Raw genomic sequence first — 14,582 nt, 5'->3', positions numbered from 1 at the left:
AGTGTGTGATTGTGTGTGTGAATGGGTGGATGACTGGATATGTAAAGCGCTTTGGGGTCCTTAGGGACTAGTAAAAGCGCTATATAAATACAGGCCATTTACCATTCTGTCTTCATTGTGTTTTAATAAAGAGAAATTTATTTTGCTGATTTGTGTTAATTTTGCCAGACAACTGAAAGTGTGTGGACTCATCACATAGCAGGACTCTAAAAAAAAAAAAGAACTACGAAACTCTGAAAGTCTCCGTGTGGTCAACAGCAGACACACATTATGCCCCTATTGTGGTCTAAACCAATCAAAGATGGTCTCTGATTGGCCGTGGTCCAGTTGAAAGTGCAGGCAGATAGAGAGGTGAGGAGCTTGAATGAAGCCATATCGATTCATTAAATCCTGACTTTTAAATATAAATGTATTTGGCCAGAAACGGCAGAATCTCAGGTTAAAGCTCACAAAACTAACATTTGGGTGCCTCTAACTTTTGTGCTGGTGCACCAGTGCAACCGTAGCAAAAAGTTAGTCTAGAGCCCTGCAATGAACAGAGTAAGTGGTAAAGCATCACCCAGTTACAAGAATCAGATTCATTCATTCTTTTAAGGACATTCTTGCCCTGTGAAACTTTATTCTTCATTTCCCTTTTCTCTACTTTCATTTTCTTGGAATTAGAGAAGAAGTGTTTTAAAAGTGTACAGTTACCATTAATGTGCTGTTCGTAAGTTTCTAGGTAATTTTTTGTAAGGTTGCAAGGCTAAGAAAAGTATCATTTTTAGCTGTGTTATTATGCAGTGTTTCTGACAATTCCACTTCTGTCACTGTAGAGAAGAATATATATATTTATATATACAATATATTTGTTTCAGCCATCCAATGAACAGAGACAGTTTAACACCAAACCTCTGCAGGTCGCTGCAAAAACACAACAGCTTGCATCAGGTTTCAGCTTTAAACTGCGCAGCAGCTTCATTTGCCCACACAGTTCTTTCTGTAGACCAACCGGATGTATTCACTGTCACTGTAAAGACTGTCAGTGGGAAGCTGGGCCTGAACAATTAAGCTCTCAGCCACAAACTACAAACAGCAGAGTTTCTATGTGACCGTGAGGTGAGACCGCCATAAGAGGAAAACTAAACCCAACCACGGTGCGTCAGTGTAAACAACATTACTGAAGAAGAGATTTTCCTCTTCTCCAACTAGACAAATCTGGACTAAAAAAATCATAACAATCATAAAAATGTCTGTGGGGGGAAACTCCCACTAGGCTTGAATCTGGGACTCTCCACCATTTGAGCCTAGAACGGAAGAAGCTTCTCGGATGAGAGGGGAAACGTCTTCACGCAACTTAAAGACGCTTTTCTTTGCAAGCTCCTTTGACTACGATGACCTGGATGACTGAGAACCTTCACAGACAACAATCATAAAAATAGAAATCTTTGAAATGTCCATACCACTAATACAATCATCAACTTTTTTGGTGGTTTGAGAACATTTGATAATGCAGAAAACACAAAATACAGCTGAGGTTGATGGGAACAGCACGAGTCTGCATGCATTTGGCTACAAACCACTTCATAGGACAAATTAAGGATTTGGCTCAGTTTATTTTTATAGAGTCAATTCAAAACAGTCATTGCCTCGAGACATTTGATATGTGGAGGTGATACGCAGGACTAAAATACTGCTCACGTAAATGCAAAATGTGTCGTTGTGTCTAATAATTATGGACAAAATTAGTCCTTAATTGTCAGGATCCGAACAGTACAGAGTACACAGGCGTTTAATACAAAAATATGAAAGATTATTAACGAAGCCAAAAACTTAAACTGGTAGACCAATAAAAGAGGTCGACTCAATAAACTAAACTCAAGATAACAACTAAGAAAACCTCAAACAAACATGACTGATCTGCGACACATGAGGGAACTTAAATACTGGCTTAGCTAAACCAAATGACACACAAGGAGGAAAAAAATGGCTGCGATATAACCAAACACCCCTGAGGCAGCGAAGCGCGTGGTTCAGTCCAAAGAGGCTGTCAGCAGCACTTCAGGCCAAAACCACACGTTTGCCAACCAGGAAGGAGAAGCCGAAGCCCGAGGTAACTCAAACAAAGAAAGCTGAACCAACACAACACAAAAGTGCTAATGTGTGTGTGCACCATGTAAACACTGTAAGGTGCAAAAACACATTTAATAATTAAACTGTATTAAGTTGCGACTGCAAAGTAAACTAAAGTGAAACAACTAATGGTGAGCTGTGGATTTTAACATGTGTGGCTCGCCACCACATTTATCCTAATTTAAGGAAGTGACATTGGAAACTCCCACACCGTGCTATGATTACCCAAGGACACACTGAGTGTTTGGGGGAGGGGGGGTCATCATATTTCCCAGAATTACAGGTTGAATTTTAAAACACTATAAATTACTTATAACAGATATTTTTATTATTTTTTATAACAGATAAGAAGCTGAGCTCACATGGTGTGCAATATGATGACAAAGGTGAAGCAACACGTGTCTGAAAACTTTATGTAACTTTATTGCATTGTTGCTCTGCTATTCTCAGCTGTTTCTATGAATGGTTTTCACAGTCAGTCAAATCTGCACCATATTCCAGTGAAAATGTACTCAGAGGGATTTTTAAGCAACAGAGTTTGATGACATGTTGCTTAGATCCCAGGTATCAGTGCACTGTAAACACACCTCAGCCCGTACAATGCAGATCTAAAGATAAAACAGAGTAAACAGAGCAGCTGGTCTTTCCTCCGTCTCACTCTTCGACTACGTCCACACCGGCCCGGATAGATTTGAAAACGGTGTTTGTGTCTGAAAACGCTCTGCGTCCACACTAGCGTTTCCAGTCGTTTTCACAGAGTTGTATTGGAACGGCCGAAACTTCACCCTTCACTGTTTGCAATTTTTATTGAACCACTAGCAGCAGCAATTAGACAGAATTCAGTAATTAAGGGCATAAAATGCAAGAATATAGAACATAAAATCAGCCTTTATGCGGATGATGTGTTACTTTTTCTCCAAAACTCACAAACCAATATCTCTGGGGTGATTGCATTGATAAACTCTTTTGCAAGAATATCAGATTACTCAATTAACTGGTCAAAATCTACAGTCCTACCGATTAATTGCTCCTTCCATTATTTTTCTTCTACACCACTGCAATCTGGAGATATTAAATATTTAGGTATTAATGTTTCTCCCAAGCTTGCAGATCTAACTAAATTAAACCATATCCCACTTTTAAAGAAGGTAGAAGGTGATCTGACTAGATGGAAATGTCTACCCATATCACTCATGGGAAGGGTTGCCGCTATAAAAATGATGGTCTTACCAAAAAGAAATTATTTATTCTCAATGATCCCAACTAAACCGCCACAAGATTGGTTCAGATCTCTAGATTCATGTATGTCCAAATTCCTTTGGAAAAATAAACCCCCACGTATAAGCTTAAAAACACTACAAAAGACCAAGGATAAAGGAGGACTAGAACTGCCTAACTTTCAGCACTACTTCTTAGCCAACAGGCTTCAGTTTATCTCAGGATGGCTAAAACACACCCTCTTAGATGAACCTTGGCTAGATGTAGAACAAGCACTTTGCAATAATCTAGAGATCTCAGACCTACCATTTATCAGCTCAAACATCCAACGACATGAATGCTTTAAAAGCATCAACATCAGCTCTTCTCTGACAGCATGGTGGGAGTTTCTAAAAATGACGGCGTCTTCATTAATCCCATGCAAACGTACACCTATCTGGAACAACCCTGACATATTACAAAACAATAATATGATAAACTTTTCAGATTGGAGTGGTAAACAGTGTTGGGACTAACGCGTTATTAAGTAACGCGTTACAGTAACTACGTTATTATTGTGGTAACGAGCACGGTAACTAGTTATTATGCCAAAACCAGGAACGCGTTAGTCGTTACTGGGATTTAGATAGGCTCGTTACTCGTTACTTCGTGTGGTGGCATCGCGGAGCTTCCACAGATTCAGTAACATTAGCAAGTGGTGGAGGCCAGCAGGTGGATGAGGGAAAGGGGAGGCAGGAGGAGAGACCTGAAGCGGCGCTGGTCCGAGAGTGTCAGGTGAACTGAACTTCAGGTAAGAAGTTATGACCTGCAGTCTCTCTGGGTCAGATATGAACCAAGTTTAGGTGGAGTTTATTTTCGTTGTGCTGACTTTTTCCTACTGCGTGCTAGCTAGCATGACGGAGTTTCTATACAGCTGGGTGGTGCTATGAAGCTAATGATGTTGCACTTTATTTTGTTCATAAGTTATTAGAGTTGCCAACCGTCCCGTCTGGTATTCAGAGAAAATATTACGCGTTTCTTATTGAGGTGAAAAGGAACAGTTTGTCCCGGACTTCAGCTACAATGAAAAAGACACAAAGCTGGAGTTACTCTGTGTCTTTGCTGCACAGCTGCCTCTTCTTCTCTCATTCTCTCCCCTCCCTCTCCTGTTGCTACTTCAATCATGAAACTGATCAATGATCAGCTGATCGTCTCTCTTGTTTATTTATCGCCCACTTTGCGCCAGAAAGAGGAAGCCAGCAGATGTCGCGCTAAACAACAGCAGCACGTTTAAGCTTGATCAGCTGTTGTTAGAATTTATTTAATATTAATTTCTAGTATCAGCTGATGTTTGCTGGAGCCACAGCTGTAAAGCTGCTGGTCATGATGTCGGTTTGTATATCTGGTGAGAGGGAAACATGAAGATGAAACCAGGAGATGTCCTTACTGAACCATCAGAGCTGTGATGGAGAAACAGGTTTACCTTTTAGGTGACATGGATGAGTTGAAGTTATGAACTGTTTCTGAGAGACAAATAACACCAGGATCCTTTTCTAAGTAGCTGACAGCTGGTAACTGTGCAGGGGCGGGTCTAGCAAAGTGTTGCCAGGGGGGCAGGTAGGGCATTAACAGGGAGAGGGGGGCACAAAGAAATACTTTCTTATTCTCATTTAAAATGTTTCACTTTTAAAAAAATAATTATCTGAGTCTTGCAACAAACAATTGATAGATTGATGCATATATACCATCAGAACAGTGTACATCACTGTCACAACAGTGTTTATTATCATTCAAAGGCTTTATGATTTTTCCTATAATGGTGGGCCGGTCTCTAGTCAAAATGCCCGGGACGATTTTCTGTCCCAGTCCAGCCCTGTATGCAGCTCATCTGCAGTCTGGTGTTGCCTACGTCTTCCTATTCAGAAGGCAGAATTTCTGAGTTCTGAGTACAATCGAAAGCACCACGACTGCAGTTTTTGTGTTGGATGTAAAAAGCAGGCTAGGATAGAATCAGGCGTGGGATTTCTCTCGTGGAAATGTGCACATTATTTTTTCCTTTCTATTGGTAGGTGGCACAGTGCACTGTGGCAAGTAAGCAAGCTAGAAGACTGGCAATCTGGCTGGGTATCCAGTTACGGAAGCAACACATTAACAAGAGAATTCTGAGTAAAACCAAAGTTACTTTCCCTAGTAACTATTTACTCTGAAAGTAACGAGTAACTTGAAGTAACTGAGTTACTTTTGATAGAAGTAACTAGTAATGTAACTAAGTTACTAATTTAAAGTAACTTACCCAACACTGGTGGTAAAGGAATCAAATATTTAAAACATATACTAGAAGGAACAGAATTGATTTCATTTGACAGACTAGTTACACAATATGGGATCAACAAGAAAAGATTTTTAGAATATCAACAAATTAAATCCATAGTAAAAAAAGAAATTTAAACCGGGTCAAGTTGAACTACAAACACCACCAAGTGTGGTTCAATTACTCTTAAAACCCCCAGATTACTTTCCAAAATATACAGAATGCTTTCTAAAACAGATGAATCAATATCACTTCCTATTGCAAAATGTGAAGCGGATTTATCAGTTAACTTAGACCTAAACTTCTGGTCTCAAATATGCTTAAAAACCTTTCATTTAATTATAAATCCCAGTGTTGGGTCTGCGCTTCCACAGGCCCCGCTGGTTTAGAGACTTATTCCCGTTAACGAAAAGCAAAGAAACAAGACGAACATCTTTAACTGGTTTTTACTTGCTAGCAAGTGAAGCCCGCTCGGTGTCTCAGGAAAGCACTCTGAATCCAACCACAGACGACCTCGACTCAGGCCTCCGCTTGCTGCCTTTCATTGAAAACAGTTACAGTACACACAAGCACCTCCCATTGTAAACCCCCCCATGGTCACAAAAGATAAGGCACTATGTGTGTATGTGTGTGTGTGTATGTGCGAGAGTGTGTGTGTGTGTTTGTGTTTGACTTCCTGCCCACAAAAGAGTCATAAAAGCAGGAAGGTTACTAACCAAGAAAACAGAACCCTCACACAGATGTCCCTGTGATAAAACACTATAACCTCCCCCACCAACAAACTGGCTGGGGAGGGAGTCAGCGACAAAGGAATGTCTTTGGGGCGATCGTGGCTCAAGAGTTGGGAGTTCGTCTTGTAATCGGAAGGTTGCCGGTTCGAGCCCCGGCTCCGACAGTCTCAGTCGTTGTGTCCTTAAGCAAGACACTTCACCCGTTGCCTACTGGTGGTGGTCAGAGGGCCCGGTGGCGCCAGTGTCCGGCAGCCTCGCCTCTGTCAGTGCGCCCCAGGGCGGCTGTGGCTACAATGTAGCTGCCATCACCAGTGTGTGGATGACTGGATATGTAAAGTGCTTTGGGGTCCTTAGGGACTAGTAAAGCGCTATATAAATACAGGCCATTTACCATTTTTTGTTTTGTGCCCTTTCTCACCGTTCCTCTTCCCCGCTGTTTTTCTTTCCCTCCCTCTCTTTCTTTCTCCCTTTTCCCAGTCATATCTGTCCCGTATGTAACAACTGAAAATAAAATAAAATAAACAATAAAAACAAAGGCCAATCAAATGGACGGCCAGGCCGGGATGGTCCACTTGGTAAAGTAAATCTGTTGGGCATCTTTCTTTGACTTTAGACAATAATTCTGATGACAAAAGATCCAAACGGGACAGGCGGAAAAAAAAGAAAAAAATGAAACAGCCGAAAACGCTGACGTTCCAGTCCTGTGCATGCGTGAAACGCAAGAAGATTCAGCCTGCCTCATTTCTGTCTGCTGTTTATTTACTTTCCGGCAAAATGTCGAGGAAAAGCACCGAGTTTTTTAAATGGACTAACAATGAGGTGGAGCCGTTGCTGCGAGTAAAACAAAAGTACAAAGTTGCAAAACGTCTCAGTGTGGACAGGAGGCCAAAACGGAGTGAAAACGAAGTGTTTTTAAATGAAAACGCATTAGTGTGGACGTAGTCTTTATCTGTGTGTGTGTGTGTGAACAGAGAGAGAGGTGAAAACACAGCGTCCCTGCAGTGTGAGCCGTAACACTGTCCCTGATGTTGTTGATACTGCTGTGTTTGACACACCTGAGCAGACTTCCTGTGTCTCCATGAGAGCAGCACATCTTAATTCACAAAGATCTCATGTTAAACACTTAATCATATGTCCACAGTGGACAATGTAAGTATATGTGATTATACGGTGAAGCTTCGAGTGGCTAACCTGTTTGTGTCACGCAGGTGAAAACAGACTCAGGCGCAGACCAGCTGAACTAGAATAGCAATCACAAGTTTTTTTACAAAACACCACGTGAAAGTATATAAAGTGTACAGGGCAGTGATATTCAATGGTCCAAGGGAAAAGGGGAGAAAGTCCAAAACATGCTGCGCTCGTTCGCTCCTTTTGTATTTGTTTCCAGCACACTCACTCTCACTCCACTCCACTCCATGCCACGCAGGGAAACAGGTCAGGATTATGAACGAGTCCGAGAATCTATGCACAGGAGAACTGCGTTTAGCATAAACAGAGAAATCACACGAGAAACAGGGTTGGAGCTGTACTGACAGAGTAACTCGAGTAACTCGTCAGCTGCTATTTAAGCTGAGCCCTCAGCTTAAATAGCCCAGAAGTCCAGGTAAACAGGTAGATTCACGGCAGGTGCGTGGGCCAAGGGCGGGAGCCCAGCTGAGCTCATGAGCAAAGGATAGGCTAAGAAGTCACCACAGCTGACTGGTACAGTGCCAGTATCACTGCTGATCAACCTCCTGTTTCACTCTGCATACTCGTAGAAGAAGGCCAGAAAATTACAGGTAATGATTCATTGCAGAGTGGTTTAAACATATGGTGAGTGAAAAAGAAACACTCAGAGCATCAAACGGCCCCAAGTACCTCGGTCTATCGTCGCGTAGCTGAGGGAGGATCCAGGGTCACCTGACCCACTGAAACTATCTGCTTTATCATAAAGGAAAGCAGTCTGTTGCTGAAGACTGACGAGTATAAAATAGCATTTTTGCACCAACAAGGTGATTCTCAAAGTGCTGTTGGCCAAAAACTTGGTAGATCTCGGCGTGGTGTGCAGTGTGCCGTTAATAAACTGGGGAAACAGGACAAGTAAACGTCTAAAGAAGAAGTGGAGGGCTTTAAAAAATATCTGCAGCATTTAAAAACTGTATCCACAAGAAATAGAAAAAAAACGGAAGAAGTGAAGAGTTAAAACATCTTAAAGAAGTCCAGTCACTTTCTCTCCAAGCTCCTTAGACTGTAATGTATGTACGGAGGTAGTCTACAGCTGTCTATGGCTGTTTGTACAGCACAGTGCTTTTCAGCCAGCAGTGTTGGGTATTTTGTCAAAATGTGAGGAATTGTAGATGCTGAGAAGTCAGATTTTGACTGACTACACAATACTGTCTATAAACCATTGGTTGGCAACAGCTTCTTCTTTCAACTTGACAATGATCGGAATCAAAGCTGTATAGGAAACCACACAGTGGAACTAATCAAGGACTCTTCCCAGAGTCCAGAGCTCAAAAGTATTTAAGCGGTGTAGGACGTGGAACAAAATGCATCCAGCATCTAAAGAAGAGCTTAGACGTGTCCTTTCAGAAGGCTGGAGAACTGTTCTCAAAGAAATAACAAAAAGATTTCAGGCTGTATTGAAGAATAAAGGGAGTCATATCAAATATGACTTTAAATATATCAAATAATGTCAAGTTCATAAGAATTGTAAAAAGTCAGTTTTTGCCTTTTAAACTGTGCTTCCATATATGGTTGGACATGTTGTAATAAACTGTTGCACCCATTTTTCATTTTCCTAGCAAAATATGAGGAAATGAAATTATACTTTAGACTTTTGCATAGTATTGGAAAGACGCTCTGAGGAAATACTTTTTTCTCCTGTCAGTTGCGTAAGCTTTAGACATAACATTTGCTTTCTCAGTGGAAAGTCACGGAAAGGAACCAGAGAGAAAGAGGAATTTAAAAGAGGAAAAAGAGGAACAGTTTCTTTTAAGAGCAGGATAAAAGTACTCACACAGCTCAGACCTGAACTTGTCATAGTCGAAGCTGAAGCTATGTCTCCACAAAGGTAACGTACATGTTCATCTCTGGTACATCTATTGTTCTATTTTATTGTACAGCTTTGAAACTGAATGCGATGATTTTCAAATTCTCTGTTTGATGCTGGAATCATATTCAAAATATTTTATTATGGCCGCATACTTTACTGTGAACTTTAAATGATGTGCATTCTACTTTTATTTACATTTCAGGCGGTGCTATTTTTTGGAAAACATAGTTGTGCTAAGATATTCCTGCACAGTAAATGGTCGTGTCTTTGAATGACTTCTCTTATGTTGGTGTTTTCAGCACATCTGTGGCTGTTTTGATTGGGACCGTAGTCATCGTGTCCCTAATGAGACCGGACTGCACAGCTATTAAGGAAAATAACGAAGGATTCAAACTATGCGTCACATCAATGCGAGGTGTCAAAGACCTCTCACATCAAAACATCACCAGTGTTCCATCAAGTCTTTCCAACGAAACACAGTATTTGGACATCTCCTACAACGTCATCCAAACGCTGGAAGGAACTGAGTTTTCTGGACTATCCCAGCTTTGTTTTTTGAAAGCAGCTCACTGTGGACTTCGGGAGATTTCAGCCACAGTGTTCACCCACACACCAGCACTCAAAATTCTCAACATATCTAACAATGACTTAGCGTTCATCCCTGACATTTCCTTGAAACAGCTGAAAATTCTTGATCTGGCCAACAACCTGTATACCAGCTATGAATTACCGGCATCCTTTCAGAACTTTACAAAGCTAGACTTCCTGTCTCTGGGTAGTACAGCTGCTCTGTCAGTGAGCTACGGTGACTTTGATGCCCTGATGAATGCTTCTGTTCAGCATCTGGCTTTGGGAGCAGGAACTCACTGGCAAAAGTATGAATCTGGTTCTCTTGCAAAAATCAAGTCTCTCAAAAAACTGTCCCTCTTTGCATCTTTTTGTGGAACCTTTGGGATGTTTGAGAACCTCCTTGTGGACTTGAATGTGACACAAGCAAAAATGTTGCGATTCATCTCTCTATTTCCAGACAGCTGCAATGTGAGCGACAACCCCTTTAAGAACCTGAGAACAATGCCTTTTATACAGAATCTCACCTTAGAAAACACCTGGATAAACAGCACGTTTATGGTGGTGTTCATGAAGAACGTGTGGCTTTCCCCTCTCCACGAGCTCTCATTTGTCAACATCACTTACAATGAGGATACACCAGATGGCTTTAATTTACCACCCATTAATCACACAATCAATCTTTCCTCAGTTATCTTTAATGGTGTGAATCATTATCAATACAGATATCCCACGATAAACATGAGCTTTGAGGCCTTCTCCAGACTGACCTATTTAAAGTTCTCTGGGACTGGAATGAATATTTTACCCTGCAGAGTCATGACTGCCCTGCCATCACTGGAGATTCTTGATCTATCAGATAACCTGCTGACAGAATCGGGCTTCTGGTGGACTCCGTGTTCAAACAGCTCTGTTTTTCCCAAACTGCGGAAGCTGTCTTTAAGCAGGAACCGCTTCAGCAGTCTTTCCTTTATCTCTCAGAAGACACATCAGATGAACTCACTAGAGTCTCTGGATCTCAGCTTCAACTCCATCCACTTGGATGGGGACTGCTATTGGCCTGCTCAGCTGACTGAGCTTAGCCTTGGAAACAACAACCTGGGCAACAGTGTCTTTGCATATCTGTCATCAGACTTTGAGAAGATTGACTTGTCAAAGACAGGAATAACGTCTATAATGCAAAAGGATCTGACTCGCTTTTCCAAGCTGACACATCTTACACTTAGCTCCAACAGCATCCAGGTTATCCCGGTAGATCTTAGTGTCCCAGCTCTGCTAAGTCTTCACATAGACCAGAATGCTATCACATCTATATCGAGAGAGGTCTTGGCAGGGCTTCCCAGGCTTCAGAAACTCAAAGTTGGAGGCAATCCGTTTGTCTGTTCGTGTGACTCCTATTGGTTCATCACTGCTTTCAACAAGTCCTTGATAATGGACTGGCCCTTAGATTATACATGTAACACACCACTGTCATTTGCAGGTCTGCCATTGTCAGAGTACAAACCCAGTAAGCTGTCGTGTGAGATGTGGCTTCAAGCTGCAGTTGCGCTGCCCGTGCTAATAGTTATATCTGCAGCCGTAGGTCTGGTTTTTCATAAATGTGATGGAGCATGGTATACAAAGATGTTATGGGTCTGGATAAGGATGAAAAGGAGAGGCAAGAAACGTTCCAATATTTTGAACAATGCATCCTTTAGTTATCATGCGTTCATTTCCTACAGTAATCAAGATTCTGACTGGGTGGACACCCACCTGGTTCCCACTTTGGAAGGTGCTGGATTTTCCCTATGTGTCCACGAGAGAGACTTTGTCCCTGGAGAGTGGATCATAGACAACATCATCAACTGTGTTGAGTCTAGCTACAAGACGCTGTTTGTCCTCTCCAAACACTTTGTGCAAAGCGAATGGTGCAACTACGAGCTCTTCTTCGCTCAGCACCGAGCCATCAGTGTCCATCGGGACTCACTGGTCTTCATATTATTGGAGCCCATTCCGACAGACTCTCTTCCTAAGAAGTATTTGAGACTCAGAAGTTTGCTGAGGCAGCAGACATACCTTGAGTGGCCAAAAGATGACAGGAAGCAGCAGACTTTCTGGGCAAGCCTGAAATCCACGCTGCATATTGCAGACAAATCTGTTGTTCTGAAAGACATTGCACTGGCCATTTCAGATACAGTACCTCTGTTTGCAGACCAAATGTAAGTCATGAAACTATTTTATTCAAGCATGAAATGTGCACATACTAATGTGCACAATGAAACAGGTTTGGGTTGATGATAAAAAATGATTTTTGTCAATGAAAAAAATGAAAACAAACCATTATAAATATAAATATAATCAATAACTGGTCAATATTAAATCTGAAATATTTCAGTATTTCGATGATCATTTGTATTTTGCATGCAGAGAAATGTGGTGTCTGTTCTGATGTGGCTTTGTCTTTGTGTCTCCATCCACTGTTTTTAATGACACTTTGCAACACACAGCAAGGAATGATGATGCTGTACAGTACAGGTGACGTATTTGTCCATATAGCACCAAATCACAGTCATCTCAAGATGGTTTGTATTCTAAAGTAGAGACACTACAATAATACAAAGAAAACACAAGAAAACAATTGGTGACAGTGGGAAGGAAAAACTCCCTTTTAACAGGAAGAACCCTTTAGCAAAAACAGGCTCTGGGAGGGGCAAATATCGGGGTTAGGAGAGGAAGAAAAGGACAAAGACACAGTGTGAAAGAGAGGCAGAGATTAATAATCACTAATGATTAAATGCAGAGAGGCGTATAAAGTGAGTGAAAAAGAAACGAGGGCTATTTCTGTATCATGTCTTTGCTCTCAGTTTACGTTGGCAGTCGTTACTCATCATTGCCATTGTAGAAACGACTGTAACCACAATGACTTTAGAAGACTGAATTTTGTCCGTGTGAATAAATATGTTCTTTCCACTTTTTGATTGGTTATATAATGCTAGGTACAACTGCTGTTATGTAGTCACTAACTAGGTGTTTTATAGAAACTGATATCAGTAGAATATTATTTTATCTTTTCTATCTTTTACTTTGTTTGTTTGTTAAATAAACATTTTATTAAAAAATGTATGAGTTTTCACATTTCCTCTGAGAGCTCAATGTTACAATGTACATGGAGGTATGTTATGAATATGCTATAACTATGAGTATGTACAGGCTATGAACCGGATATAATTATGAAAACTATACATAAATATGAACTATAAATATGAAATCTAATGGATTCTAATTGTTGTTACGCTTTACAGGTGAGACAGATAGTGTCACGACTGGGGCAGCAGCCGTGTGATGTGTGGAAAAGGACTCGAATGCAGCACTACTTGAAATGCAGGGTGATTATTATAGAAGACAGAACACAAAGTGGGGATGACAAAACAGAGCTAAGGATAAACTAAACTATAGAACGGCAAACCTGAAACACGAGAGGAGGACTGCAGGGAGAGCACATGGAGTCACCGAGAGGTTCACGGAGCAATGCAGAGTGCGCAATAACACAGGGTGACACAGAGGATGAATACAGACGACGCGACAAAGAACACAGGCAGACACACACTATAAATCCACAGAGGGACACTGGGAAATCACACACAGGTGGGAGACACAGCTGGACCTGATTAGCCTGACGAGACACTAACACCAGGGACCAACAGAGGGAGCACCAACCCAGAAACCCAGCATTCAAAACCCCAAAACACAAATAATAATAACAATAAACTCAAAACACTGGGTCGACGACCCAGGACCATGACAGACAGAGCACTGCCATGAAACTAATAAAACTCAATTCATAATTCTTGACTTCATTACATGATGTTTTACATTTCTTTGTGGACATATGCTCATTTGGACCACTTGGTGGCAGCACTGCATGCAGGAACACCATCATATAAACGTCCAGTCTCTTTTTTACCACTTGGTCCACTCTGCTGTGAAGAAGTGGAAATAATCTGTTTGTAAATTCTATGATGAATAATTATTTTACTCCAAACACCTCCATAAATAATCTCACTCCAGTCCACATCACATCAGATAAGACCCTCATGCTGCTTTAAACTTTTCAGTTCATTACAGATACCGTGTTGCCCAATTAAACCACCAGCTCTTCCCGTACCTTCTCTGTGCACTCACACAGGTTGTAGAAAAGAGTTTAGTGCAGATGAAGTGGTGAAAAGCTGAGGCAGAGAAATAAAAATACACTGAAAATAAAAGCAGCAAAATGAGTCAAAATTAACAGACAAGTTAGTTGTTGCAGCTGCTGTTGCTGCACAGTCAACAGTAGTAACAGCTAGTAACGAGTCCTCACGGGCACAGGAGGCTGTGACTCCATAGAGAAGTGCAGGAGGAGCAAAAGTGAAAGGTGAAATTAACAAGGTAAGAAAAATAGACGGAGGGACGACCACGTCCATGAGCCACTGCTCAAAGATAAAGTGTATTTTTTGCCACATGCTGCAGTTCAGTGCAACTAAGAATGACTAAGAACTAACCCAATAACAACTGTACAAACCTGATTAAAAAGAAAAACTATTTCAAAACATTCCCAGCACGCCCCTGCAGGCGGTCTTCAATCTTCCAGCTCGGGTCCTCTACCAGAGGCCTG

General features: G+C 41.3%; 1 protein-coding gene across 2 annotated transcripts; it reads left to right on the top strand.

Moving 5' to 3' along the window:
• The first annotated feature begins 2,075 nt into the window (after window positions 1-2,075).
• On the top strand, window positions 2,076-13,568 carry LOC113009798 (toll-like receptor 1). 2 transcript variants are annotated; one of them, XM_026148345.1, is made up of 3 exons: window positions 2,076-2,092; window positions 9,685-12,150; window positions 13,234-13,568. In XM_026148345.1, exons 2-3 carry the CDS (start codon window positions 9,731-9,733, stop codon window positions 13,235-13,237), a joined length of 2,424 nt encoding a protein of 807 aa, XP_026004130.1. In that variant the 5' UTR covers window positions 2,076-2,092; window positions 9,685-9,730; the 3' UTR covers window positions 13,238-13,568. The 2 variants fall into 2 exon arrangements, with proteins under 2 accessions (XP_026004130.1, XP_026004129.1); XM_026148344.1 differs by lacking the exon at window positions 2,076-2,092 and adding an exon at window positions 9,374-9,403.
• Window positions 13,569-14,582: the final 1,014 nt, after the last annotated feature.

Source organism: Astatotilapia calliptera, chromosome 17, assembly GCF_900246225.1.
Source record: "Astatotilapia calliptera chromosome 17, fAstCal1.2, whole genome shotgun sequence".
NCBI lineage: Eukaryota > Metazoa > Chordata > Actinopteri > Cichliformes > Cichlidae > Astatotilapia > Astatotilapia calliptera.
Note: the sequence above shows the minus strand (reverse complement) of the source record. Positions and strands in the feature narration are given on the sequence as shown.